This window comes from Ciconia boyciana, chromosome 5 (assembly GCF_034638445.1).
Source record: "Ciconia boyciana chromosome 5, ASM3463844v1, whole genome shotgun sequence".
NCBI classification, from domain to species: domain Eukaryota; kingdom Metazoa; phylum Chordata; class Aves; order Ciconiiformes; family Ciconiidae; genus Ciconia; species Ciconia boyciana.
Window position 1 is genome coordinate 61,855,904 of NC_132938.1, and position 20,306 is coordinate 61,876,209.

The 20,306-nt window shown below is 43.9% G+C and overlaps 1 protein-coding gene across 1 annotated transcript in view; it reads left to right on the forward strand.

Moving 5' to 3' along the window:
• The window catches only part of TECRL (trans-2,3-enoyl-CoA reductase like), a 69,536-nt gene that overhangs the window by 26,839 nt on the left and 22,391 nt on the right, over window positions 1-20,306 (forward strand). Inside the window, exons 3-4 of the mRNA XM_072862493.1 lie at window positions 15,016-15,060; window positions 16,326-16,429. Of these exons, the coding sequence (XP_072718594.1) occupies window positions 15,016-15,060; window positions 16,326-16,429 (149 nt within the window). The remainder of the gene's footprint in view (window positions 1-15,015; window positions 15,061-16,325; window positions 16,430-20,306) is intronic.

Genomic DNA, 20,306 nt, shown 5'->3' on the forward strand with positions numbered 1-20,306 from the left:
AGCATATGCCCGTCCAAGCCATAAGCAGACAGTTTCTCCAGGAGAATGCTGTGGGAAACAGTGTCAAAGGCTTTACTGAAGTCTAGATAGACAACATCCACAGCCTTTCCCTCATCCACTAAGTGGGTCACCTTGTCATGGAAGGACATCACGTTAGCCAAGCAGGACCTACCTTTCATAAACCCCTGCTGACTGGGCCTGATCACCTGGTTATCCTGTACGTCCCGTGCGATGGCACTCAAGATGATCTGCTCCATAACCTTCTCCGGCACCGAGGTCAGGCTGACAGGCCTGTAGTTCCCCAGGTCCTCCTTCCGGCCCTTCTTGTAGATGGGTTTCATATTTGCTAAGATCCAGCCTACTGGGACCTCCCTGGTTAGCCAGGACTGCTGATAAATGATGGAAAGTGGCTTGGTGAGCACTTCTGCCAGCTCCCTCAGTACCCTTGGGTGGATCCCATCTGGCCCCATAGACGTGTGTGTGTCTAAGTGGTGTAGCAGGTCACTAACCATTTCCCCCTGGATTATGGAGCTCCATTCTGCTCCCCGTCCCTGTCTTCCAGCTCAGGGGGCTGGGTACCTGGAGAACAACTGGTCTTACTATTAAAGACTGAGGCAAAGAACGCATTAAGTACCTCAGCGTTTTCCTCATCCTTTGTCACTATGTTTCCCCCCACATCCAATGAAGGATGCAGATTCTCCTTAGCCCTCCTTTTGTTGCTAATGTATTTTAGAAACCTTTTTTATTGTCTTTTACAACAGTAGCCAGATTAAGTACTAGTTGGGCTTTGGCCCTTCTAATTTTCTCCCTGCATAACCTCACGACATCTTTGTAGTCCTCCGGAGTGGCCTGCCCCTTCTTCCAAAGGTCATAAACTCTCCTTTTTTTCCTGAGTTCCAGCCAAAGCTCTCTATTCAGCCAGGCTGGTCTTCTTCCCTGCCAGCTCATCTTTCAGCACATGGGGATGGCCTGCTCCTGCACCTTTAAGATTTCCTTCTTGAAAAATGTCCAACCTTCCTGGACTCCTTTGCCTTTCAGAACTGCCCCCCAGGGGACTCTGTCAAGCAGGCTCCTAAACAGGCCAAAGTCTGCCCTACAGAAGTCCAAGGTAGCAGTTCTGCTGACCCCCCTCCTTACTTCTCCAGGAATCAAAACCACTATCATTTTGTGATTGCTACGCCCAAGATGGCCTCCAACCATCACATCACCCACAAGTCCTTCTCTGTTCACAAACAAGAGGTCCAGCGGGGTGCCTTCCCTAGTTGGCTCACTCACCAGCTGTGTCAGGAAGTTATCTGCCACACACTGCAGGAACCTTGTAAACTGTTTCCTCTCCGCTGTATTGTATTTCCAGCAGACATCTGGTAAGTTGAAGTCCCCCATGAGAACAAGGGCTAGTGATTGTGACACTTCTCCCAGCTGCTTATAGAATATTTTGTCTGCCTCTTCATCCTGGTTGGGTGGTCTATAACAGACTCCCACCATGATATCTGCCTTGTTGGCCTTCCTGCTGATTCTTACCCATAAACACTCAACCCTGTTGTCACCATCATTAAGCTGTAAACAATCAAGACACTCCCTAACATACAGGGCTACCCCACTGCCTCTCCTTCCTTCCCTGTCCCTTCTGAAGAGTTTATAGCCATCCATTGCAGCACTCCAGTTGTGCGAGTCATCCCACCATGTTTCCGTGATGACAACTATATCATAGATTTCCTGCTGCACGATGACTTCCAGCTCCTCCTGTTTGTTGCCCATGCTGCATACGTTGGTGTAGATGCACTTCAGTTGGGCTATTGATCCTGCCACCTTTTTGAGGTGAGAAGCCCTAATTCCTACGTGACCATCCTCAGGCACTTCTGTGATTTCTAACACATCAATAACCCTTTCGTCTTTGCTGCCGCATGGATCTCCATCCCCTACCTCCACTGAGACGGCAGACCGAAGGACCTCGCTAGCACACTGTCCCTCAAATATTGGCATGCCACTCTCAGGCTTATCTCTAGCGAGCCTGGTTTTATCCCTTTCCCCCTTCAAATCTAGTTTAAAGCTCTTTCATTGAGCTCTGCTAACTCCTGTGCAAAGATCCTTTTCCCTCTTTGAGACAGGTGTACCCTGTCTGTCACCAGCAGGCCTTGTGTCATGTAGACCGGCCCATGATCAAAAAACCCAAAATTCTGCCAGTGACACCAGTCATGGAGCCAGATATTGATCAGCTGGACCTTCCTGTTTCTTCCCTCATCATTCCCTGCAACTGGAAGGATAGAGGGGAACACTACTTGCGCTCCTGATCCCTTAACCAGTCGTCCCAAGGCCCTGAAGTCTCTCTTGATTGCCCTTAGACTTCTAGTTGCAACTTCATCGCTGCCTACCTGAAAAATCAATAATGGATAATAATGAGAGCCATACCAGGGTAGGAAGTTTTCTCTTCATACTTGGCTCCATTTTTATATAAACTTTTTAATTATTTAGCACACACCTTGGAAAGTCTTAACTTTTTCTTCACCTCTTTTGTTGTTGCTGTTGTGATTACATATATTGGATGTGGGTTTAAGGCTGCAATCTAGACACTAGCCTGTTTTCAGTGCACACTTACATTTTGACTTGGTTTTTGGGTAATATGGCTCATACTTTTGATTTCCCATCAAAATGAATATAGGAGGTACCATGTTTTCCAATCAAGATTTCCAGCTCAGAAAGCTAAGTCATGCCTAGCATCAGTTAACGAGACTGGATTTTCTCCTTAGGCAGGCAAACTTAACTTCATAGCCTGCCAACCAGAAGTTACCAAAACTTCAGAGAAAGAAAAGAAAGTTTATAGTCTAAATTATTCCAGAAATGTTGTTAGAAAGAAAATCTGGAGGTAGAAAAAGTAAAGAGAGAACTGTACGTGGAAAATCAGAGACTGAAAAAAAACCAGTAAGCCAGTCATGAAACACAAGACTAGGGTTTTTTTCTGGGTTTGAAATATACCACCTCACTTTCTCCATAAACAACTATGAATTCTGAAACAAAAGCATCAAAAATATTTTTGAAAACTTTCAGGTAATTCTGCCTGCAAATAAGAAGGCCAGCTCCAAAAATTGTTGCCAAATAGCAAAGAAATAGAACAAACAGAAGATTATGCCAGTGATTTATTTGCTCTGAACAATGCATGTGGCTCTGGTTTAAATACATGCTAACGGGAAGGCAATATTTTTTTATATTCTGCCATTATAGTGCAAGTTCAGAGTTCACAAGCAGTCTAGATGAGTTGTGGCTATAGCATTTACGAAGGGAAATCAGTAGAGGTGTTCAAAGGCTATTAAGTGTTTGCTGTATAGATTGGGATGAAACATCATCCCTCAAGTATGAGAATGAACATACTCACCAAGCAATATCACCATAATCAAGTCGTCATGGGCCATGTCTATATAACTGTGGAAAAGCAGTTTGCTGATCAGTTTTAAGCATGTTACACTTCTTTCTACATGGCTGCTTCGTGGTTGATGTGCAGACAGTCCGCCTGGGCTCATTTCCTGCTGGGAGACCTTGGGATGGCGGGTCCTGTGCTCTCCGTGTGGGCTAGAGCATCACTCACAGTGTGCACAGGAGGTGACCTGGTATCAATCATGTTTGCTGTTTATCCTCACAACGTCTCTATTCACTGGAAAGGTACTATAGCCTTGTTCCACAGCAGGGGAACTGCAGTATGCAGAGGGAAAATTATTTGTCCTTTGTCATAGAGCTGAGATGGGAAGAGCAGTTGCCCAAGCCTCATAGCAGTGCTTCTGAGGCCCTGAAGCCTCTGCTCAACCTAATTAAGGTGGTGGGATGGGGGAATTAAACCAGCCCAAATAAAATTCTCCCGGGAAGGACATGGGAACATGACTGAGCCTCTGGCTCACACACTAGTGTCTGATCCGCTGCCAAAGCAGGGCAGATCTGTGCTGCCTTTTCCTCATCGCTCATGGAGAAACTAAAATTTAGCCCTCTTATTAGTGGAGATTAATTTTCAGTGTGGTGAATTTACCAATGAATTTATGAGAAGTTAATTTGCACTAAGGAAGATATCATGTCAGTTCAAATGTGTTCAGTTAATTTTTGATGGCATTGGTATGGCCATTAGATACAAAAAATGCATTGCTATTAGGGGTTAGCAAGGGAATGCATCCTGATTAGATTAGAGGCTGGAGAGAGCGCTATCCCCTGGACAGCCAAATACTGAAAGAAAATTATATTTCATTAGCATATTTTATCTAGAGCCTCGGGTAGAACTCTCCTCTGCCCAGTACATCTGAGGTGGAGGCACGAATGAGTTTTTGAACCATCTTTGCTGTATCAGCTGTGATTGTTGGACCACCGGGTACTTTCTGATGCTGGAACGTCAATCAGCAGGGCCCCAACCCTGCTGTAACGTGCGCCGGCGCTGTACCACATTCAGACAGCATGCAAGCAGCGTGGGGTAAAACAGTGACCGCGCTGTTCTCTCCTCTCTGCCCCTCGTGCAGCTCTGTGGAGAGCTGCTACCTAAATGTACTTAGCAGTCCTGCTGATTGCGGCAGTATCCAAACAAGAGCTTTCTGAAGCGAGGAGGCAATGACCTGTGTTATCAGTGTTCTGAAACACAGCATATCACATATCATGCAAGGCACAGCACTGTTTGTTCTCTCGGAAGCTGGCACAGGCTGAACATGAACAAAGGTTTTAAAAGAAACATTTTAAAACAGGCCTTCATATGTTATTGCTCGTGTTTTCTGAGACCATGAGGATGTTCCGCTACCTGTGTTTAAATGCTCTGCTTTGCTGCCTATGAAACCCTTGGCTGGGTTGGCTACTGCCACACCAGTAAAGGTATTTGAGCAGTTAAGGATTCAGATAGACAGCAACTGATTTAATAAACCACCAAACATTAAGCTGCATTTTCAAAAATCCCATGTTAGCATATGGACAGGCAGATAGAGAAGGAAGGATATTTTTAGTCCCTGAAACACGTTTTAGTTCGGCAAATGTATGTTCCTTAACGTACAGTTTCTCATGTTTGGGTCACCCTTTGTATGAAGGCTTCACTGATAGAGTTTATATTTAGGAAGAGAATCCTGCTTGAGTTCTCACATCCCCCTGAATTACCTCAACAATTATCTTTGTTACCCTTTCAGAACTTGTAGAGACAAGAGAATCAGAGACTGCCTGACAAAGATAACTGCCAGAATACAGATCCTCAATCGACATAAATTACTCATCTCTCTTTTAAGTGGGGTTGGCATTTCAGAGCCAGAACACAACTGTCTGCAAATATGAAGCAAACTCAGTGCTATTTTAGTGTGTGGATCACAGGACGCAGTCCTCCCTGGGGGTCCCTGGTCAAAAGACTCCCCAAACCCATTACACAGAGTCCAGCTTCACTGACCAACCTGCCCACCACCACCCCGCAGCGACAGGGCACGCCTCTGTGCAGTCACTGTGTGTCACACAGGCAGTAAAGGCAGCACGAAGCCCACGAGAGGGGTCCAGCCCTGCCGGCACGCTGCTCCGGGCCAGGCAGAGCGTGTGCCACGCTGCTGCAGCTGGGCATTTGCAGCCCAACTGCTGTGCCCTGCTGCAGCGCGAAGCATTCAGCACCCCCTCACCTCCTTGCCCTGGTTAAGGGCAGCCCCTTATGGGAATGTCGCTTCAAGCTCCAGGCTTGTCAGAGTATCTATTTTCTTGTTTCTCTGTATTCTGCTCTATGGTTGTTATTAATGAAATAAAAGGTGAGCCTAATTCCCTTTCCCTTCCCTTGCCCACGCACATTAATTTAAATGCAAATCCACACAGAAAGATCAAAATTAATTATAACTTTCTGCAGCAGGCTACATGGACAATTGAAATGCACAGGGCTGGCTTTTCTTTTTCCTTTTCTCAGTTTTTTTGGAAGTGGAAAGGAGAAACAATGTAGCAAAAATATTAAAATACAAATCTAAATGTTGCATACTTGCTTGCTTTTAGTTTCTGATGCTTTTTGCTTGTCTAAATATCCACAGTTGTTTTCAGTGTCAAGCTGTTTCAGAAGGAAAATTGAAAACGTAATCTGCTAGTGACATAAATTGACCTCTAAATGACAAATAATATTCTGTTTACCACTAATAACAATCGATCTTCGTTAAGTACAACTATGCTGACTCTTAAGAAATTTGTCCATTATTGCCCAATCAGAATATAGCTGAAGTCTGAGATTATTTTTTTTTCACAGAAAAAAAGGTGGGGGGAGAGGAGTGTTCTGTTCTTCAACAAATTCAGGCATTTATATAAGTTTTTTCAATGAAAATGCAATCAAGTGAATTTGTGACCCAAGGTGCAGTGCAGAGTCCCACAGGCTGGAATTCCACATCTGGGCACAGTCACAGCAGATTAACTGCTCCCAGGAACCAACGTATGGACAGGGCTATCCTGTTTGCCAGATCCTGGGCAAGAAAAGCAAAATTCTGACACTTTTTAAGCGGAATGGCTGCAGGCATTGCATGCAATATAATACTCTTTGCTATAGAGACATTAAGTATGCTCTGAAAAACCTTCTGGATCAGGCTCTGTGGAGCTTCAGTGGAGGTACTAGGGTGACAGTTACATGACTTCATGTAGGAAAAATGGATGCTCACAGATTTTAAGCATTTAAGGCCAATGGGAACAATCAAATGGACAGCTAAAAAGGAAGCATGTAGCCAGACGCTTTGTCAGGCTGGGGCTTACTTGCTTAGTAGTCTGTGGGAAGTGCGTGTTGTTCTGCCCCTTGGCCAGACCCTGTCCTTAGCACTGTTGGTCTTAGCCAATGTCTGGAGACATCAATGCAGCCAGCCCACTGTTTGCTCTCTCTGTGCAAGCAGTATGGTTCTAGTTAGATGCATTCATGTATTACAAAAACCAGAAGAAAGAAATGGATGTTTGTGATCAAATAGCTCCTTTTTCAAATTCCACACGTCATTAAGAACATGGTTATTTTTGTCCCCATAGCAACTAGAGGTCAAGGTGCCTTTGGAAAACACATGGCCAGAGATCTTCCCTGCAAAGCTTAGAAATTAAACAAATCACAGAAAATACTCAGAGAAAAACGCTGACAAAGAAAAGGGATTTATCCCTGGGTATGGAGCCATTAAAAACAACATCCACTTCAGTACCCTGCTGAGATTTTACTGAACAGGACACACTGGATCTGCTCTTTCCACTAAAAATCCAGTGGATCTTTCCACTAAAAATCCACTGGATCTGCTTTTTCCCATAAAAACATGGATATAGTTCAAGACCTTGCTCTCACTCTTTAAACATTCCGATACACCATATCAAAGGTCCTTCTACAAGAAAAACACAGCCTAGCTGAATGATCCCAGATCCAACAAGTGCCTTCCCAAGGCCAGCCCTGTGCCCTAAAGATTTGGCGAGAGGTGGAAGCAGTGTGCAGTTGGTAGCCTGGCCCCTGCGAGACCAGATGGGCTCAGGAGCTCAGTATGGTGCCAGGCCAGTAGAGCTGGGCAGTACCTGGAGGGGGCCTGGCTAGAGCTGGTCTTTCTGCACTAGCCCTGAAAAAAAAGACCCAGATGATTGTGCTGGCATTTAGCGGGTTAAAGCAGCAAAACATCTTTTGATCTGCAGACAAAGAGAGCCTTTCCAGTGGGGGCATGTGAAGACGTGTTGGGGCCTTGCTTGCCCCAGGCTTGCTTCTGAGAGCTACAATTCCTCAAGTGGGCTGGTCATTCAGATTGCAGTACTCAGTGGCTGTCATTTATTACAGTGCAGGCAAGCATAGTAAGTACTAGCTTCAGATACTTTCTCTCTCGGTCTTGTGGCCCAGCTTAGTTTTGCTGTGGTTTCTTAGGTGTGCTTTGCTTATTGCCATCATGCTCAGGAATCACTCAAGTGCAATGTTAGCACAATAAATCCCACAGCCTTTTCTTCCAAATAAAAGCAGAAAGGAACAGGTTCAAGTAATTTCAGCATTCTGCTTTCCTGCTGTCAGCTCAGTGAAGCAAGGGTATGCAAACTTCAGTCCAGCAAAGGCTGCAACTGTCAGCACGGTGATATCTCTATCTATTCCTGTTTTATCAGAAGCGTTCCTGAGAACGCTTGAACACACCTGCTGCAACCAAGAGAAACAACACTTATGACCATTACTGTTTAAGGTCACTGTCGGGGTTTAACCCCAGACAGCAACTAAGCCCCACAGAGCCACTTGCTCGCTCCCCCCCGGTGGGATGGGGGAGAGAATCAGAAGAGTAAAAGTGAGAAGACTCATAGGTTGAGATAAAGACAGTTTAACAGGTAAAGCAAAAGCCGCGCATGCAAGCAAAGCAAAGCAAGGAATTCATTCACTCCTTCCCATGGGCAGGCAGGTGTTCAGCCATCTCCAGGAAAGCAGGGCTCCATCACACATAACGGTTACTTAGGAAGAAAAATGCCATCACTCCGAACATTCCCCCCTTCTTTCTTCCTCCCCAGCTTTATATGCTGAGCATGACGTCTATGGTGTGGAATATCCCTTTGGTGAGTTGGGGTCAGCTGTCCCGGCTGTGTCCCCTCCCAACTCCTTGTGCACCCCCAGCCTACTCGCTGGTGGGGTGGGATGAGGAGCAGAAAAGGCCTTGACTCTGTGTAAGCCCTGCTCAGCAGTAATGAAAACATCCCTGTGTTATCAACACTGTTTCCAGCACAAATCCAAAGTATAGCCCCATACTACCGACTATGAAGAAAATTAACTCTATTCCAGCCAAAACCAGCACAGTAACGGACATGGAACAACTGTATTTGTTCAGCATTTACTTGTCAAGTAAAGACCTCGGCAAGTTTTCAGATAATCTATGTGTCTGTCTGTCTCTATCTATTATGCACAAAACCACCATCCCCACACATACTAATAACTGAATCTTTCCTAGCATCTCTTCTCATTGCTACATAGATATCAGAACTACTGTCTGGTTAAGGTGATGGAATGCATTTCAGCTGTGCTAAGTTCACATGAGCAAGTGCTGTTACATTTCTCAGCTAATGTGTAACATTTTGTGATCATATAAGGGATATTGGTGCCACAGTGGTCTGCAGAATTTCCTGTATTTCTGCAAATTTAAACAACATGCTGCTAATGATTGATTATAGTAATTTTGTTGTTCATATCATCCTATTCATATCACAGCGGGTATTGCTTGTAATTATTAAGGCTATTTGTTATTAGAGATGCATGGGTGGTGACATACAATGAGAAGCAAACAATTTAACTGATAACTAAATTAGCTGATCATGGAAAGTCGATCTGCTAATTATCTCCAAACTGTGTCCGTCAGCTCTATTTTGCGTTTCCTAGACTCCTCGCTCTCCAGCAGAATAGCTTTTGCAGGGCTGTGTTCTAAGGAATACACTGAATTTCCCAGCAAAAGAGGTCTTCATAATGTTACACCTTTGCTCTCATACACGTTTGCGTAACTTCATAAATACTTTGTGACAAATAGGCATTTGATTGTGTAATTTACTACAGAACTTTGGGGCCAGTCCTGTTTAATATCTTTATCAATGATCTGGATGAAGGGATCGAGTGCACCCTCAGTAAGTTTGCAGATGACACCAAGTTGGGCAGGAGTGTTGGTCTGCTTGAGGGGAGGAAGGCTCTACAGAGGGACCTGGACAGGCTGGATCGATGGGCTGAGGCCAATTGTATGAGGTTTAACAAGTCCAAGGGCAAGGTCCTGCACTTGGGCCACAGCAACCCCATGCAATGCTACAGGCTTGGGGAGGAGTGACTGGAAAGCTGCCTGGCAGAAAAGGACCTGGGGGTGTTGGTTGACAGCCAGCTGAATATGAGCCAGCAGTGTGCCCAGGTGGCCAAGAAGGCCAATAGCATCCTGGCTTGTATCAGAAAGAGTGTGGCCAGCAGGACTAGGGAAGTGAATGTCCCCCTGTACTCAGCACTGGTGAGGCTGCACCTCGAATACTGTGTTCAGTTTTGGGCCCCTCACTACAAGAGAGACATTGAGGTGCTGGAGCGTGTCCAGAGAAGGGCAACGAAGCTGGTGAAGGGTCTAGAGCACAAGTCTGATGAGGAGCGGCTGAGGGAACTGGGGTTGTTTAGCCTGGAGAAAAGGAGGCTCAGGGGAGACCTTATCGCTCTCTACAACTCCCTGAAAGGAGGTTGTAGAGAGGTGGGGTCGGTCTCTTCTCCCAGGTAACAAGTGATAGGACAAGAGGAAATGGCCTCAAGTTGCGCCAGGGGAGGTTTAGACTGGATATTAGGAAATTTTACTTCACTGAAAGGGTTATCAAGCATTGGAACAGGCTGCCCAGGGAAGTGGTTGAGTCACCACCCCTGGAGGTATTTAAAAGACGTTTGGATGAGGTGCTTAGGGACATGGTGTAGTGGCGGTCTTGGTAGCATTAGGTTTACAGTAGGACTTGATGATCTTAAAGGTCTTTTCCAACCTATACGATTCTGTGATTCTGTGATTCTGTAACAGGCAGCCCACTAAAGAATTTGTATGGAAGGTTCTTTATGAAACAATAAAAATTAGACTGACCCCTTCAATTTCATAACTATTGGAAAGTACCTAGTACTTAGATTTCTTAGTTGTTAAATTTTCAAAACCTCTTGTGATATTTAAGTGGTGGAGTGCACATTCAGGTCAATTTGAAACGTGAATAGAGAGTACCTTTGGACGTTTTTAAAACTGCATATGGGCTTTTAAAACTGTCGTCAGTTCCTGTGATTGTCAGCTGATTCATTCATTGAAATTCTAGTATAAAGGCATGAAAAAACAAACTGTGTGAGCAGCAGGATCAGTAGAACTTGGTTTTCTGTGCATCTTTGCATAATGGTATTGGCAGCTGGGCATGGCACTGAGGCTGTCATTTTAGCAAGCATTTGGATGGTTGTTTAATAGCACTACATCTCCTTTTTATATCCAGTATTAATAGGTGGTTTCATAGTTGGGCATGGCCAAACTAAAGGTGGCTGTCAGGTTTTATATATCCTGTCAGTTCACTTATGTTTTAATTTTTGTTTTAAATACTGGCAGGTACAACAATTAACCTGTCCAAAATTAAATATTTTTCTCATGTCCATTTTTTACAACAGGTTATTAAAAGTAAACATTGAGTCACTTTCCAGGACAATACTATCCTGTGTTGAAAAATTATGATGCCTTAAAGGTAATAGCATTAAAATATTTTAAGTGTTTTTAAATAAATGTATAGATTATTTTCCACAAAGTTGGAACAGATTCCTGACAGAGAAGATGGAATAAAGTAAAAGGCTTAAGACTTATCATGAATTGCTTACACTTCCAGACTAAAGGAAGCCTGTACACATAGAAGGAACATTGTATTAAAGTCTGAGACAAACATCCTTCAAGAGTGTAAGTCAGGAGGGTAGAAATAATTAAACAGGAGATGGAAAACCAGGAAAACATTTCAACAGCTGTTCAAACACGCTGCAAAGAAAGGAACCAAAACTGTTCTACACAAATGCTAGAAATCTGAGAAATGTGATGGAGGAACCACAATATTGGCTAAATATCAGAGGATATAATATTGGCTAAATAGACCTGTGGTTTGAACCATGATGGCCATTCTTATTTTCTGGTCAGCCTATATCTGCTTTTTCAAGTCAAAAGTGGTCTGGGATATAAGTGGGCTGAAATGTTATTTTTATAACATTATTCCAAGTGTGAAATGCATAGCCAAAACCATAACCCTGCTTAAGGGAGCTGAACAGCTCTGCTGATCACAAGGAATTGACAGGCACTGTAACCTACCAAGTACCATGTGGCTGGGCTCTGATGCACCATCTCAATGTCAGAAAGTAAATAATAATACATGCATGATCTTAGATGCAACAGGAGTCACAAGATAAACTTCAGTCACCCATACTCTTAGACTGACATTAATCTCTGCAGGAGGCACCAACAGAAAGTGTTAATAAGAATAAACAAGGAAGTAAACACTACTAAAAAAACCAACCCTGGAAAAGAGAAACCCTCCAGCTTTAGATTGGAAGCAAGGGGAGCTTTGCCAGGTGTGGGAGTGCAGAGAGGCCTTTGAGTGCTGCACACAGCTGCAGCTGTGTCTGTGTCTTTAGTGAGTGCTTGTTTACTCTGTCTGGGAGCATGCACTCTCCACATGCACTTCTGAACTCCTGCTGATGGTAGGGAAGCTTATCTGCCAGATAGTACTGACTCTAGGTATCCAAGAGAGCCATCAACCCCCTATTCTGACAGGCAGTAGCAAGAATTAATATGGGGGATAATTAGTCACTGCGTTTGGCTTCTTTTCACTATTAAAAGAAAGAAGAGCTCTTCTCCTATAGGAATGACATGAATGTGGGTTTGCCAGAGCCAGGCTGGATTGGAATGGCTTCCTGCATTGCCAAATATAAATCCAGAGCTGTCTCGGTGAGAGCTCTGGAGGATCCCTGTGGAAAACACTCAGTCACAGGAAGAAGGCAGGTAAGTGGTGACAAGTGGGGCCAGGGTCCCCTTGGCTGACTGCTATCAAGTGGTGAGCAGGCAAATCTCTGATGCCTAGGAATGTGTGGGGTTTCCTCTCTCTGAAATGAGCCTCATCAGGCTGGGAGAGCAGACCAGCCAGGCCTCTGAGACCTCCCGAGGAATAAAGTGGGGTCACACTTCTCTCCAGAAAGCAATGCTGTTTTTTGCAGGACCCCAGGCAGCTTGGGGACAGCCTTGCTAAAGTCTGCTGCCAGTAAAGATTGAAAGTGGGAAACTTTCATGTTCAGACTAAAACCAACTTACTTACAAATAGACATGTGTTTGGACTTTGTCCCCCACTCCATTTGCATAGCATTTCTACTTGACATTAGCTATGGCCTCCCACCAATAGTGAGAGCTGGGAAGGAACATCCCAACAGCTAATTCCAGGTCCCTCCAGCAAAAATATACACAGCACTCCAAGGATGGTCTGGAAACCAGAGTGACACAGTGGGGTGTGATAGCAAGGTCACTGCAGACAAGCAGCAGCAAAGGCACACTTCCATCTGTCTAAATCTTTGAATATGTTTGAACATAATGGTACTGAGGCTAAAGGACTGGAAATGTGGGATGACGTGCCTAAACGCACAACCTCTGTTTGCCCTTGTGAAGATTATGAGCCATACCTAAAAGCGCACTGCCACAGGATCAGGTAAATTGGCTTTTATTGAAACATACTGTAATATGAGGGCTGGGGAGAAGATTCCAATTTAACACAAGTACATTGCATTTCAGGCTCCAAAATAACTATTGATATCTGCTGTCCTGGAGCAAATCATATCCTCCTTGACAAGTCAGACAGCTGCTCTTTCTCTGTCTTCCTTTTGTTATCTTTAATAGCCATGGATTGTTGTGGTACCTTGAAAAAAATGTTTGCAGCTTACTTGATGGATGTCTCAACTCCTGCTATTAGCCCTGGTTCATGGGTTCATCTAATGCCTGTTCCTGCCTACAAAACTCAGACCAAATGCCTTTGAAATGAGAGTGTGCTGGGTGCCCCTGCACAGTGAGTGCAGTGCACACTGTGTACAGCTCCCCTTCCCCTCCAGCTGACAGCCAGTGCGGTGAACACGCTCTCTTGGATCATCCCGAAATACAGTTAAGGTAGAAGCAACCTCCAGAACTCATCTGGTCCAGGTCCCTGCTCAGAGCAGGGCCAACTTTCAAGTCCTATAAGATTGCTCAGGGTCTTCCCCAGCTGAGGCCTGAGTATCTTCAGGGAAGTAGATCCCACAGCTTCTCAGGGCAAATGTCCCCACGTTTGATCACAGTCATTGTGGAGATTTTTTTTGCATTTGTTTAAGGTACAGGAATTCTGGTATCTTAAATACAGGAATACTAACAATTGTAAGATGGGTCTAAAGAAAACCATGGCTATATTTGACCAATTTCACCCAGACTTTGAACTGAAAAGACAAAGCAAATCTTTTTCAGACTATCAACTGTCCTAAGGTGTGTCAAAGAAAATAAAGACAAATGTGGTGGAAATGCCTGGGGGTGGTGACAGTGCAGCTGTTCCCTTGCTTTCCTCTGTCAGACTTTGCTGCCCCCAAATCTCAGTCACACCATGGGCTGTGTAAGGTCTCCTCAGGCTGCTCCAGGTCAGCCCTAAAATGTGCCAGGTCAGCCCTAAAAACCTTCAACAGCAAACCGAAGCGTGTGTGTGGGTTAAGCTAAGTTACATGATGCAAAGGAGCAGTGCTTATATTGTCCATTCAGCCAGCACAGCTGTAGGGGCACAGCCTTCTGCAAACAGGCACCACAAAGAGCTGGACAAGTTAACAGTTTGAACATCCATGATTCCTTCTGCAGTCTTTCTGTGGCACTTACCCACTTGTCCTGAAGCTGGGAGAAACAAATGCAGCTGGAGACCTGTACCTGTTTGAACAAAAGGGCACCTAATAACAACTGCCAACTGCTATTATGCATTTAGGAGCAACCTTAAACTAGAGCATTTAAAAATCTACTTCTAGGGAACATCCTTAAGTTGGTGGGTATCATGAAAGTCATATGTAACCCAGTATTAGCTACCCAGGTGCCTCTGCTTTTTGTGCCGCTATTTGCCTGATTAATCAGTGATTAAGAACTAGTGCTAGCTGCATGTCCCTAGTAAGGTTTTATATTCCTAAATGGGAAAAACCAGCCCCTTTGGACCAGACTGTAGGACAAGCACCATTTTGTAGGGAGGGGCAAGACTGACACATTTAGTACAGGGTTTTGGCAAATATAGTAATAAACAGGGTCCTCTTTATACTTCCCAGTGGTATGCGCACATGCCCATTTTTCATGCACTGATGGAGCATTCAGCATTGAGATTGGCCCTTCTGACACTCAAGTGGGGAGAAGGGATTTCTGCTTTAATGTGTGTATTGTGTGTTCCTCTTAGCTCTCTTGTATTCCCCTTGTATAGCTGAGACAGAAAGAGAGGATTTTTTATTTCTCTCACATTTTTAGCTATCAGCTAAAAAGAATACTAACAGAAAGAGAAATTTAGATCCTCCACCATGAAATTAACAGCCATGCTTTGTGATTCGAACAGGTCCCCAGTGGTACCCTTCCCGTGTTGGCCTGCAACTAGAACGCAGTAAGTATTCATACGGTTGAATACAACCACCTAACATATTACTAATCCGCTGGCAAGTTCTCCTCCTAACAGTATTGCTCTCTCTATATGTGTTATTGGGTGAACTGTTAGCACTTTTTCATTAATTGATATCAATGATTAACTTATTATCTTTCTCATTAATAGAGGAATCTAATGGTTTTCATAACCACTGAGTAAAAATGTGTCAGAATACAGTATATGATCAAATAATGAAGACAAGGCAGTTTTAAAACCATTCACTCACTTCCCTCACTCACTGAACTATCCATTTTAACACTTGCTCACAGCCTCATCAGAAGATGAGGCTGCAGGAGGCAGCCTCTTTTTTTGTGCCAGTACACTGGTTCTTGGTGGACATGGCAGTGGGAGATGAAGCTGTCACGGGCTGTGTGGCGTTTGGTCTGTGGACATGTAGAATTGCAGAGCCCTAGAAAATGAGGGCTCAGCACCTGGTGGAATTTAGCACCCTCACTGACTTAAACAATCAACAAACATATGTTGAAAGGGAGACACAATACACAAAGTGGAAAAGAGAAAAGAAGTGTAGCAGCCATGGCAACACCCCACGCCAGTGGCTGTTGGGTTTCCTAATATCTAACTCACTGCCTCTATTAAAAAAAGAGAATCAGATATTGCCATTTTATGTCTCTGCCTGTACACTCTAGGTCCATCAAGACTGGAAGCAGATGCCTCAGAATACTGTGAAAAGTAATGTAATGCTCAGATACACCTGGTCTGCCTAGGTCAGACAGCATACAAAGAAATATTGGACTGTGGGCCTTTGCCCAAGAAGCTGCATTCATCATGATGGTGCCACCTATTGTATAATAGCCTGAGAATGCAAAGACTTCAGCAAAAGATATCAGTGAGGGAGACACTGCATAACATCGACTTTCCCATTAGTCTTGCAAGACAGAACAAAAAGTGCTCTATGAAATTGTCTGTGTGATTGCATGGCATGTCTCTAATGGTCTAGATTAACAGAGATAGCTTCCTAACAATTGCTATGCATTGCCGCCCAGTGTCATGTCAGCTGAATGCTTTTGTTAAAATGACAGGAGAATAACTCTCACTGAAATGCTCTTAGTTGCTAACCTGGAGAATAAGTACCAAGTCACCAAAATAAATCAGAATACAACTTGGGCCTACACCTTGACCTTGCAGGGCAGCCTACCCATTATGCTGAGCCTCTGAGAGGATGCCTGTTGTTCATGCCATCTCCTCTTCCCTTTTTGTCATTACAGATGGGCCCTATTTGAAGGATTCCATTAACATTCAAAGCCTTGCCGTTTCCTCCATCATTACACTGTATTTTACAGACCTGGGTCAGCAGGTCGGTTGGACCACAGTAAGTATGTCCTTGTAACAATCAACATGATACATCTTAATGTACAATGTGTTTTAGCATCAAATTACTCCAACTTCCTCAGCCTGTCCTTCCCTTTGTCAAATGGTGTAATTACTTTATCAGCAGTCAAAACAGAATTAAATGGATAGTGAGCCAAGTTATCAATGTGCTAACTCTGACATCCAATTGAAGATTAGAAGGTGGACATAACAATATTGCCTGAGGAAAAAAAAAAATCAATTTTTAAAAACAGTTTTAGCTTATCTAGGGTTTATATGCCTGTGCAGGACCTGTAGCCAAATAAATTCATTTGCTACAAGGCTCCTCAGCTTTGAAAGTGGAAGGATATTAAAAAGAAAAAATGGATTTCTGGTAATCCTGTTACTAATGCAGGAAAATCATTGGATGGGAATGTCTTACTCTTTGTTCATCCAAAGAACAGTTCTGAGAGAGTGGTGAGGCCAAGGGTTCCAGGCAGAAGATGCCCAACCAAGCTCAGGAGTCACAAAACTTTTGAATCTCTTTGTGAAACAAAAGCATTCGCCACGAGCAACAATGCCTGTATTATGCTGTGGGTAGAACCACAGTCTGTTTTTACTTCTGGTCTCACTTTGACTTCAGTTACTTTCCTCTAAGCAGCTGTTGGAAGGTCAGAGTGGCGGGAGAGAGGCAACATGTTCCACCCAAATGGGGTTGTGGGGAACTCTAACCTTACGGGCTCATCCTTGCAAGGAGGAAGTGAAAGATTCAATTCTTTCATAGCCCAAAGACAGAAGACAGCAGAAGGGTTTGAAAGGACAATGAAGGGATGGGAGATGAAGAGACTTTTCCAATATCCTGCAGCAGGCGTAGGTGGTGGAGCTGAAAGTAGTCTCACTACTAGAGTGACCTACCTTTAATGTAGTTTGCATGTACTGCATTAGCTGGAGTAACACACAGCCCACATCTGTATATTGGGCAACGAGATTCCCGATTTCTGCAGTGAGAAACATGAATAAGATAGAACTACAGTTTCTGAAAGCCATAAAAGCCATGATGAGACTATTCACAGCAATGGAAAACAAACTGCCAATTGCTTGCAATTCCTTTAATGAAGCAAGTGAGTTTTTGCTAACTGGCATCATGGCTGTAGGCCAAATTACTGGATTCATGCCTCAGGCAGCCCACAGATCCCACCCTGCTCACGTGGGGTGACCACAAGGCCCACTGACAAGCCACTGTCCTTCCTTGGCTGTGCCTATATGGATGGAGCTTGTGAGTGTCAGGTCTTTAAGCAGCTTGCAGATGATAGTACCGGTTTCTCTCTCCAGTAGGTCACTATGGGCTAGGAAGCATTACTACAAGACACTTAGAATGGACATGCTATTTTACAGCTCCTTATCTGTTAAACAGTACACTCGAGGTGGATGTTACTGCTGGAACTCCTCTTGACTTTGAGAAGAGTCAGCTTCTGGATCAGCACTGTAAGGTCACAAATCCATCTCACTTGCTCAAGCTCACGTGCATTTCTCTCTCTCCAGGGAAGCAGATAGTCCCTAGCAGCACAAACTCTGTGAGTTTTTAGCCCCTATGAAGAGGAACATGACCTATATCTATCCTTCCCAGTTCTAACAACAGGACCCAAATCCTCAGGTGGTGACAAGCAGTTTACTTCAGTGGAGTTAGAGCAGTTCACACTGTGTCACCTACCCATTTCAGTAGAGGTCTGCAAGTTTACCAAGGCTGAGGCTTTATCCTGCTGATTCCCATACTGATTAATGGCCTACTGGGGCCATACTGATTAATTCTAGTTGAGATCCTGTTTCCCCTCCAACCCATCCCACCACCTCTCAACCATGGAATTTCCTTGCAAAGCAAAATTGTGAGTAGTGCAGCCTCCTGTTTGCTACAACTAAGTCATCTGCAAGAACCTTATTTATTCTATCCTTTCCTGGTGGTTTATGTAGCCTAAGACAGTAACATAACTAAAGCTTAATATCCCATTATAAATAGTGCAGTTATGACTAGGAGTTGATACTGCAGGCAGTGGCATTTTTTTATGATTTAATCTATGTGTGCAGAAAGTTGACTCCATGAGTTTCTGAATATTCATCTTATCCCATTCTGTCCCATATTCTAAATTGTCTCCATTCTCAGTGGGAGAAATCTTCCTAACCACATCATTTAAACAGTCAAGAGATTTTTATATTATAGCTAGTCTATAGCAATAGAGAAAAAGTTCATAGAAGACTGTATTCTAACAATAGCAATTAAGAATGTATTTATACACAGGATGTATAGTTTTACTGCCATTTTTACTGTGCTTAGAGCTCCCATTCTCCCATCCCCCTTGATGCTCTATCAGATTTATGCACACAGTGAGGGATACTTCTGATTTAAAGGGTTGACACTTAAATAAACAAGGCACAGAATAAAAATATTCTTATCTCATCAGCAAAATGATAGCTGAGGTATGAAGGGCCACGTTCAGGTCTGGACTCCAAAAACAGACACAGAAGCACATGGAGATATGTTGGTGTTCCAGAGGTCGATGCATTGGGCATGGATTTGTCTAGGGGAAAACTAAGCACAGAAGTGGGTCTTCTGGGGCTTTGTCACCTCATTGGAGATCACACTTAAGATGCCCACTTGAGGATCAAGAACCCTAAGACCCCCAATGCTGGGGATTGACACCAAAACAATGTTTTAAAAGGGGAAAGTGGTACACACCTCCACCTCCTGGGAGTAGTACCCTCTCTAGGCCTGTTGTAAAATAAAAGATGAAGCTGTTGCCTGTTCCCAAACAAACAGTTTGGGTCCCTAAGTCTAGGAGCATATTTCTGAATCAAGAAACCTCATCCTCCCTTTTGGAGCATGCACGGTCTCTGATTTACAGTCCTTGTCACACCCTACCTTGGTGGCTCAAGAATTTGTCATCTCCTGTTGTCTACTCAGTCCCTCTGTCAGAGGCTGCCACTTTGTTGGAAGGATGTTTCCTTCTCATCCTCAGCCTTCTTAAAACATGGTGGCACAGTGACCAAAATATTTTTGGTATTTTGTGCTGTGAAAGGCCAGACATCCCCTGGGCTCAGGTTACACCACAGCTCTGAGATTGGTTGACCAGATTTCAACAAGTTCTAGAGGCTGGCTTGCTCTGAGGGAGGAGGGAGGACAAACTGGGGTGAGGGATTTGCAGTTCTCTTCCACTGGAGCAATTACTTGTCAATCTCTTTTGAGAACGAGGCCCTTTCCATGTTTGACAGAGACCTCTTTCTAACATATTGCAATGTGGCATGTGACTTTTTGAAACATGGCTGACATTTTACCACTAAGAATTCATACTGCTGCTGTAGTCAAAAGGAAACAGAAAACCATTCTTCCTGCTCAAATTCAGACTTCTGTTAAAGCTTTCCTCATTTGAGCAGTGATTGCGATTTCTGATTTATCAGCTTCTGTTGTCTAGTTGCTACCCAGGCAGGCTACCAGAAGGATCAAAATAGAACTGAGAAAACAGCATAGAACTGTGAAAAATATATTTTACCTCCAAGTCTGTGATTTTCATAAGATTAACCCTGAAACACAGTACTTCAGTAAATATTTTTTGTAACTGTGATTTAAAATTAGGGATTGCTTAAATACTTTGACTCCTGAGAGCCTTAAAATACTGAGGCTGGCAGCAGAACTGCTCTATTTGCTTAGATTATAGTTCCTTAGGTTGTGCATTTTTTTGCTTTGTGTTTGTACAGTCCCCCCCCTCACATACACTCCCTATATGACTCTGATTCCACACAGCTCTGCGATACAAACAAATAACAACACAGAGAAAACCGTTGATTCTCTCTGGTCTGAGTTACCACTTCAATAGACTTCTGCTGGTGTAAAACAGAGCTGGCTGAAA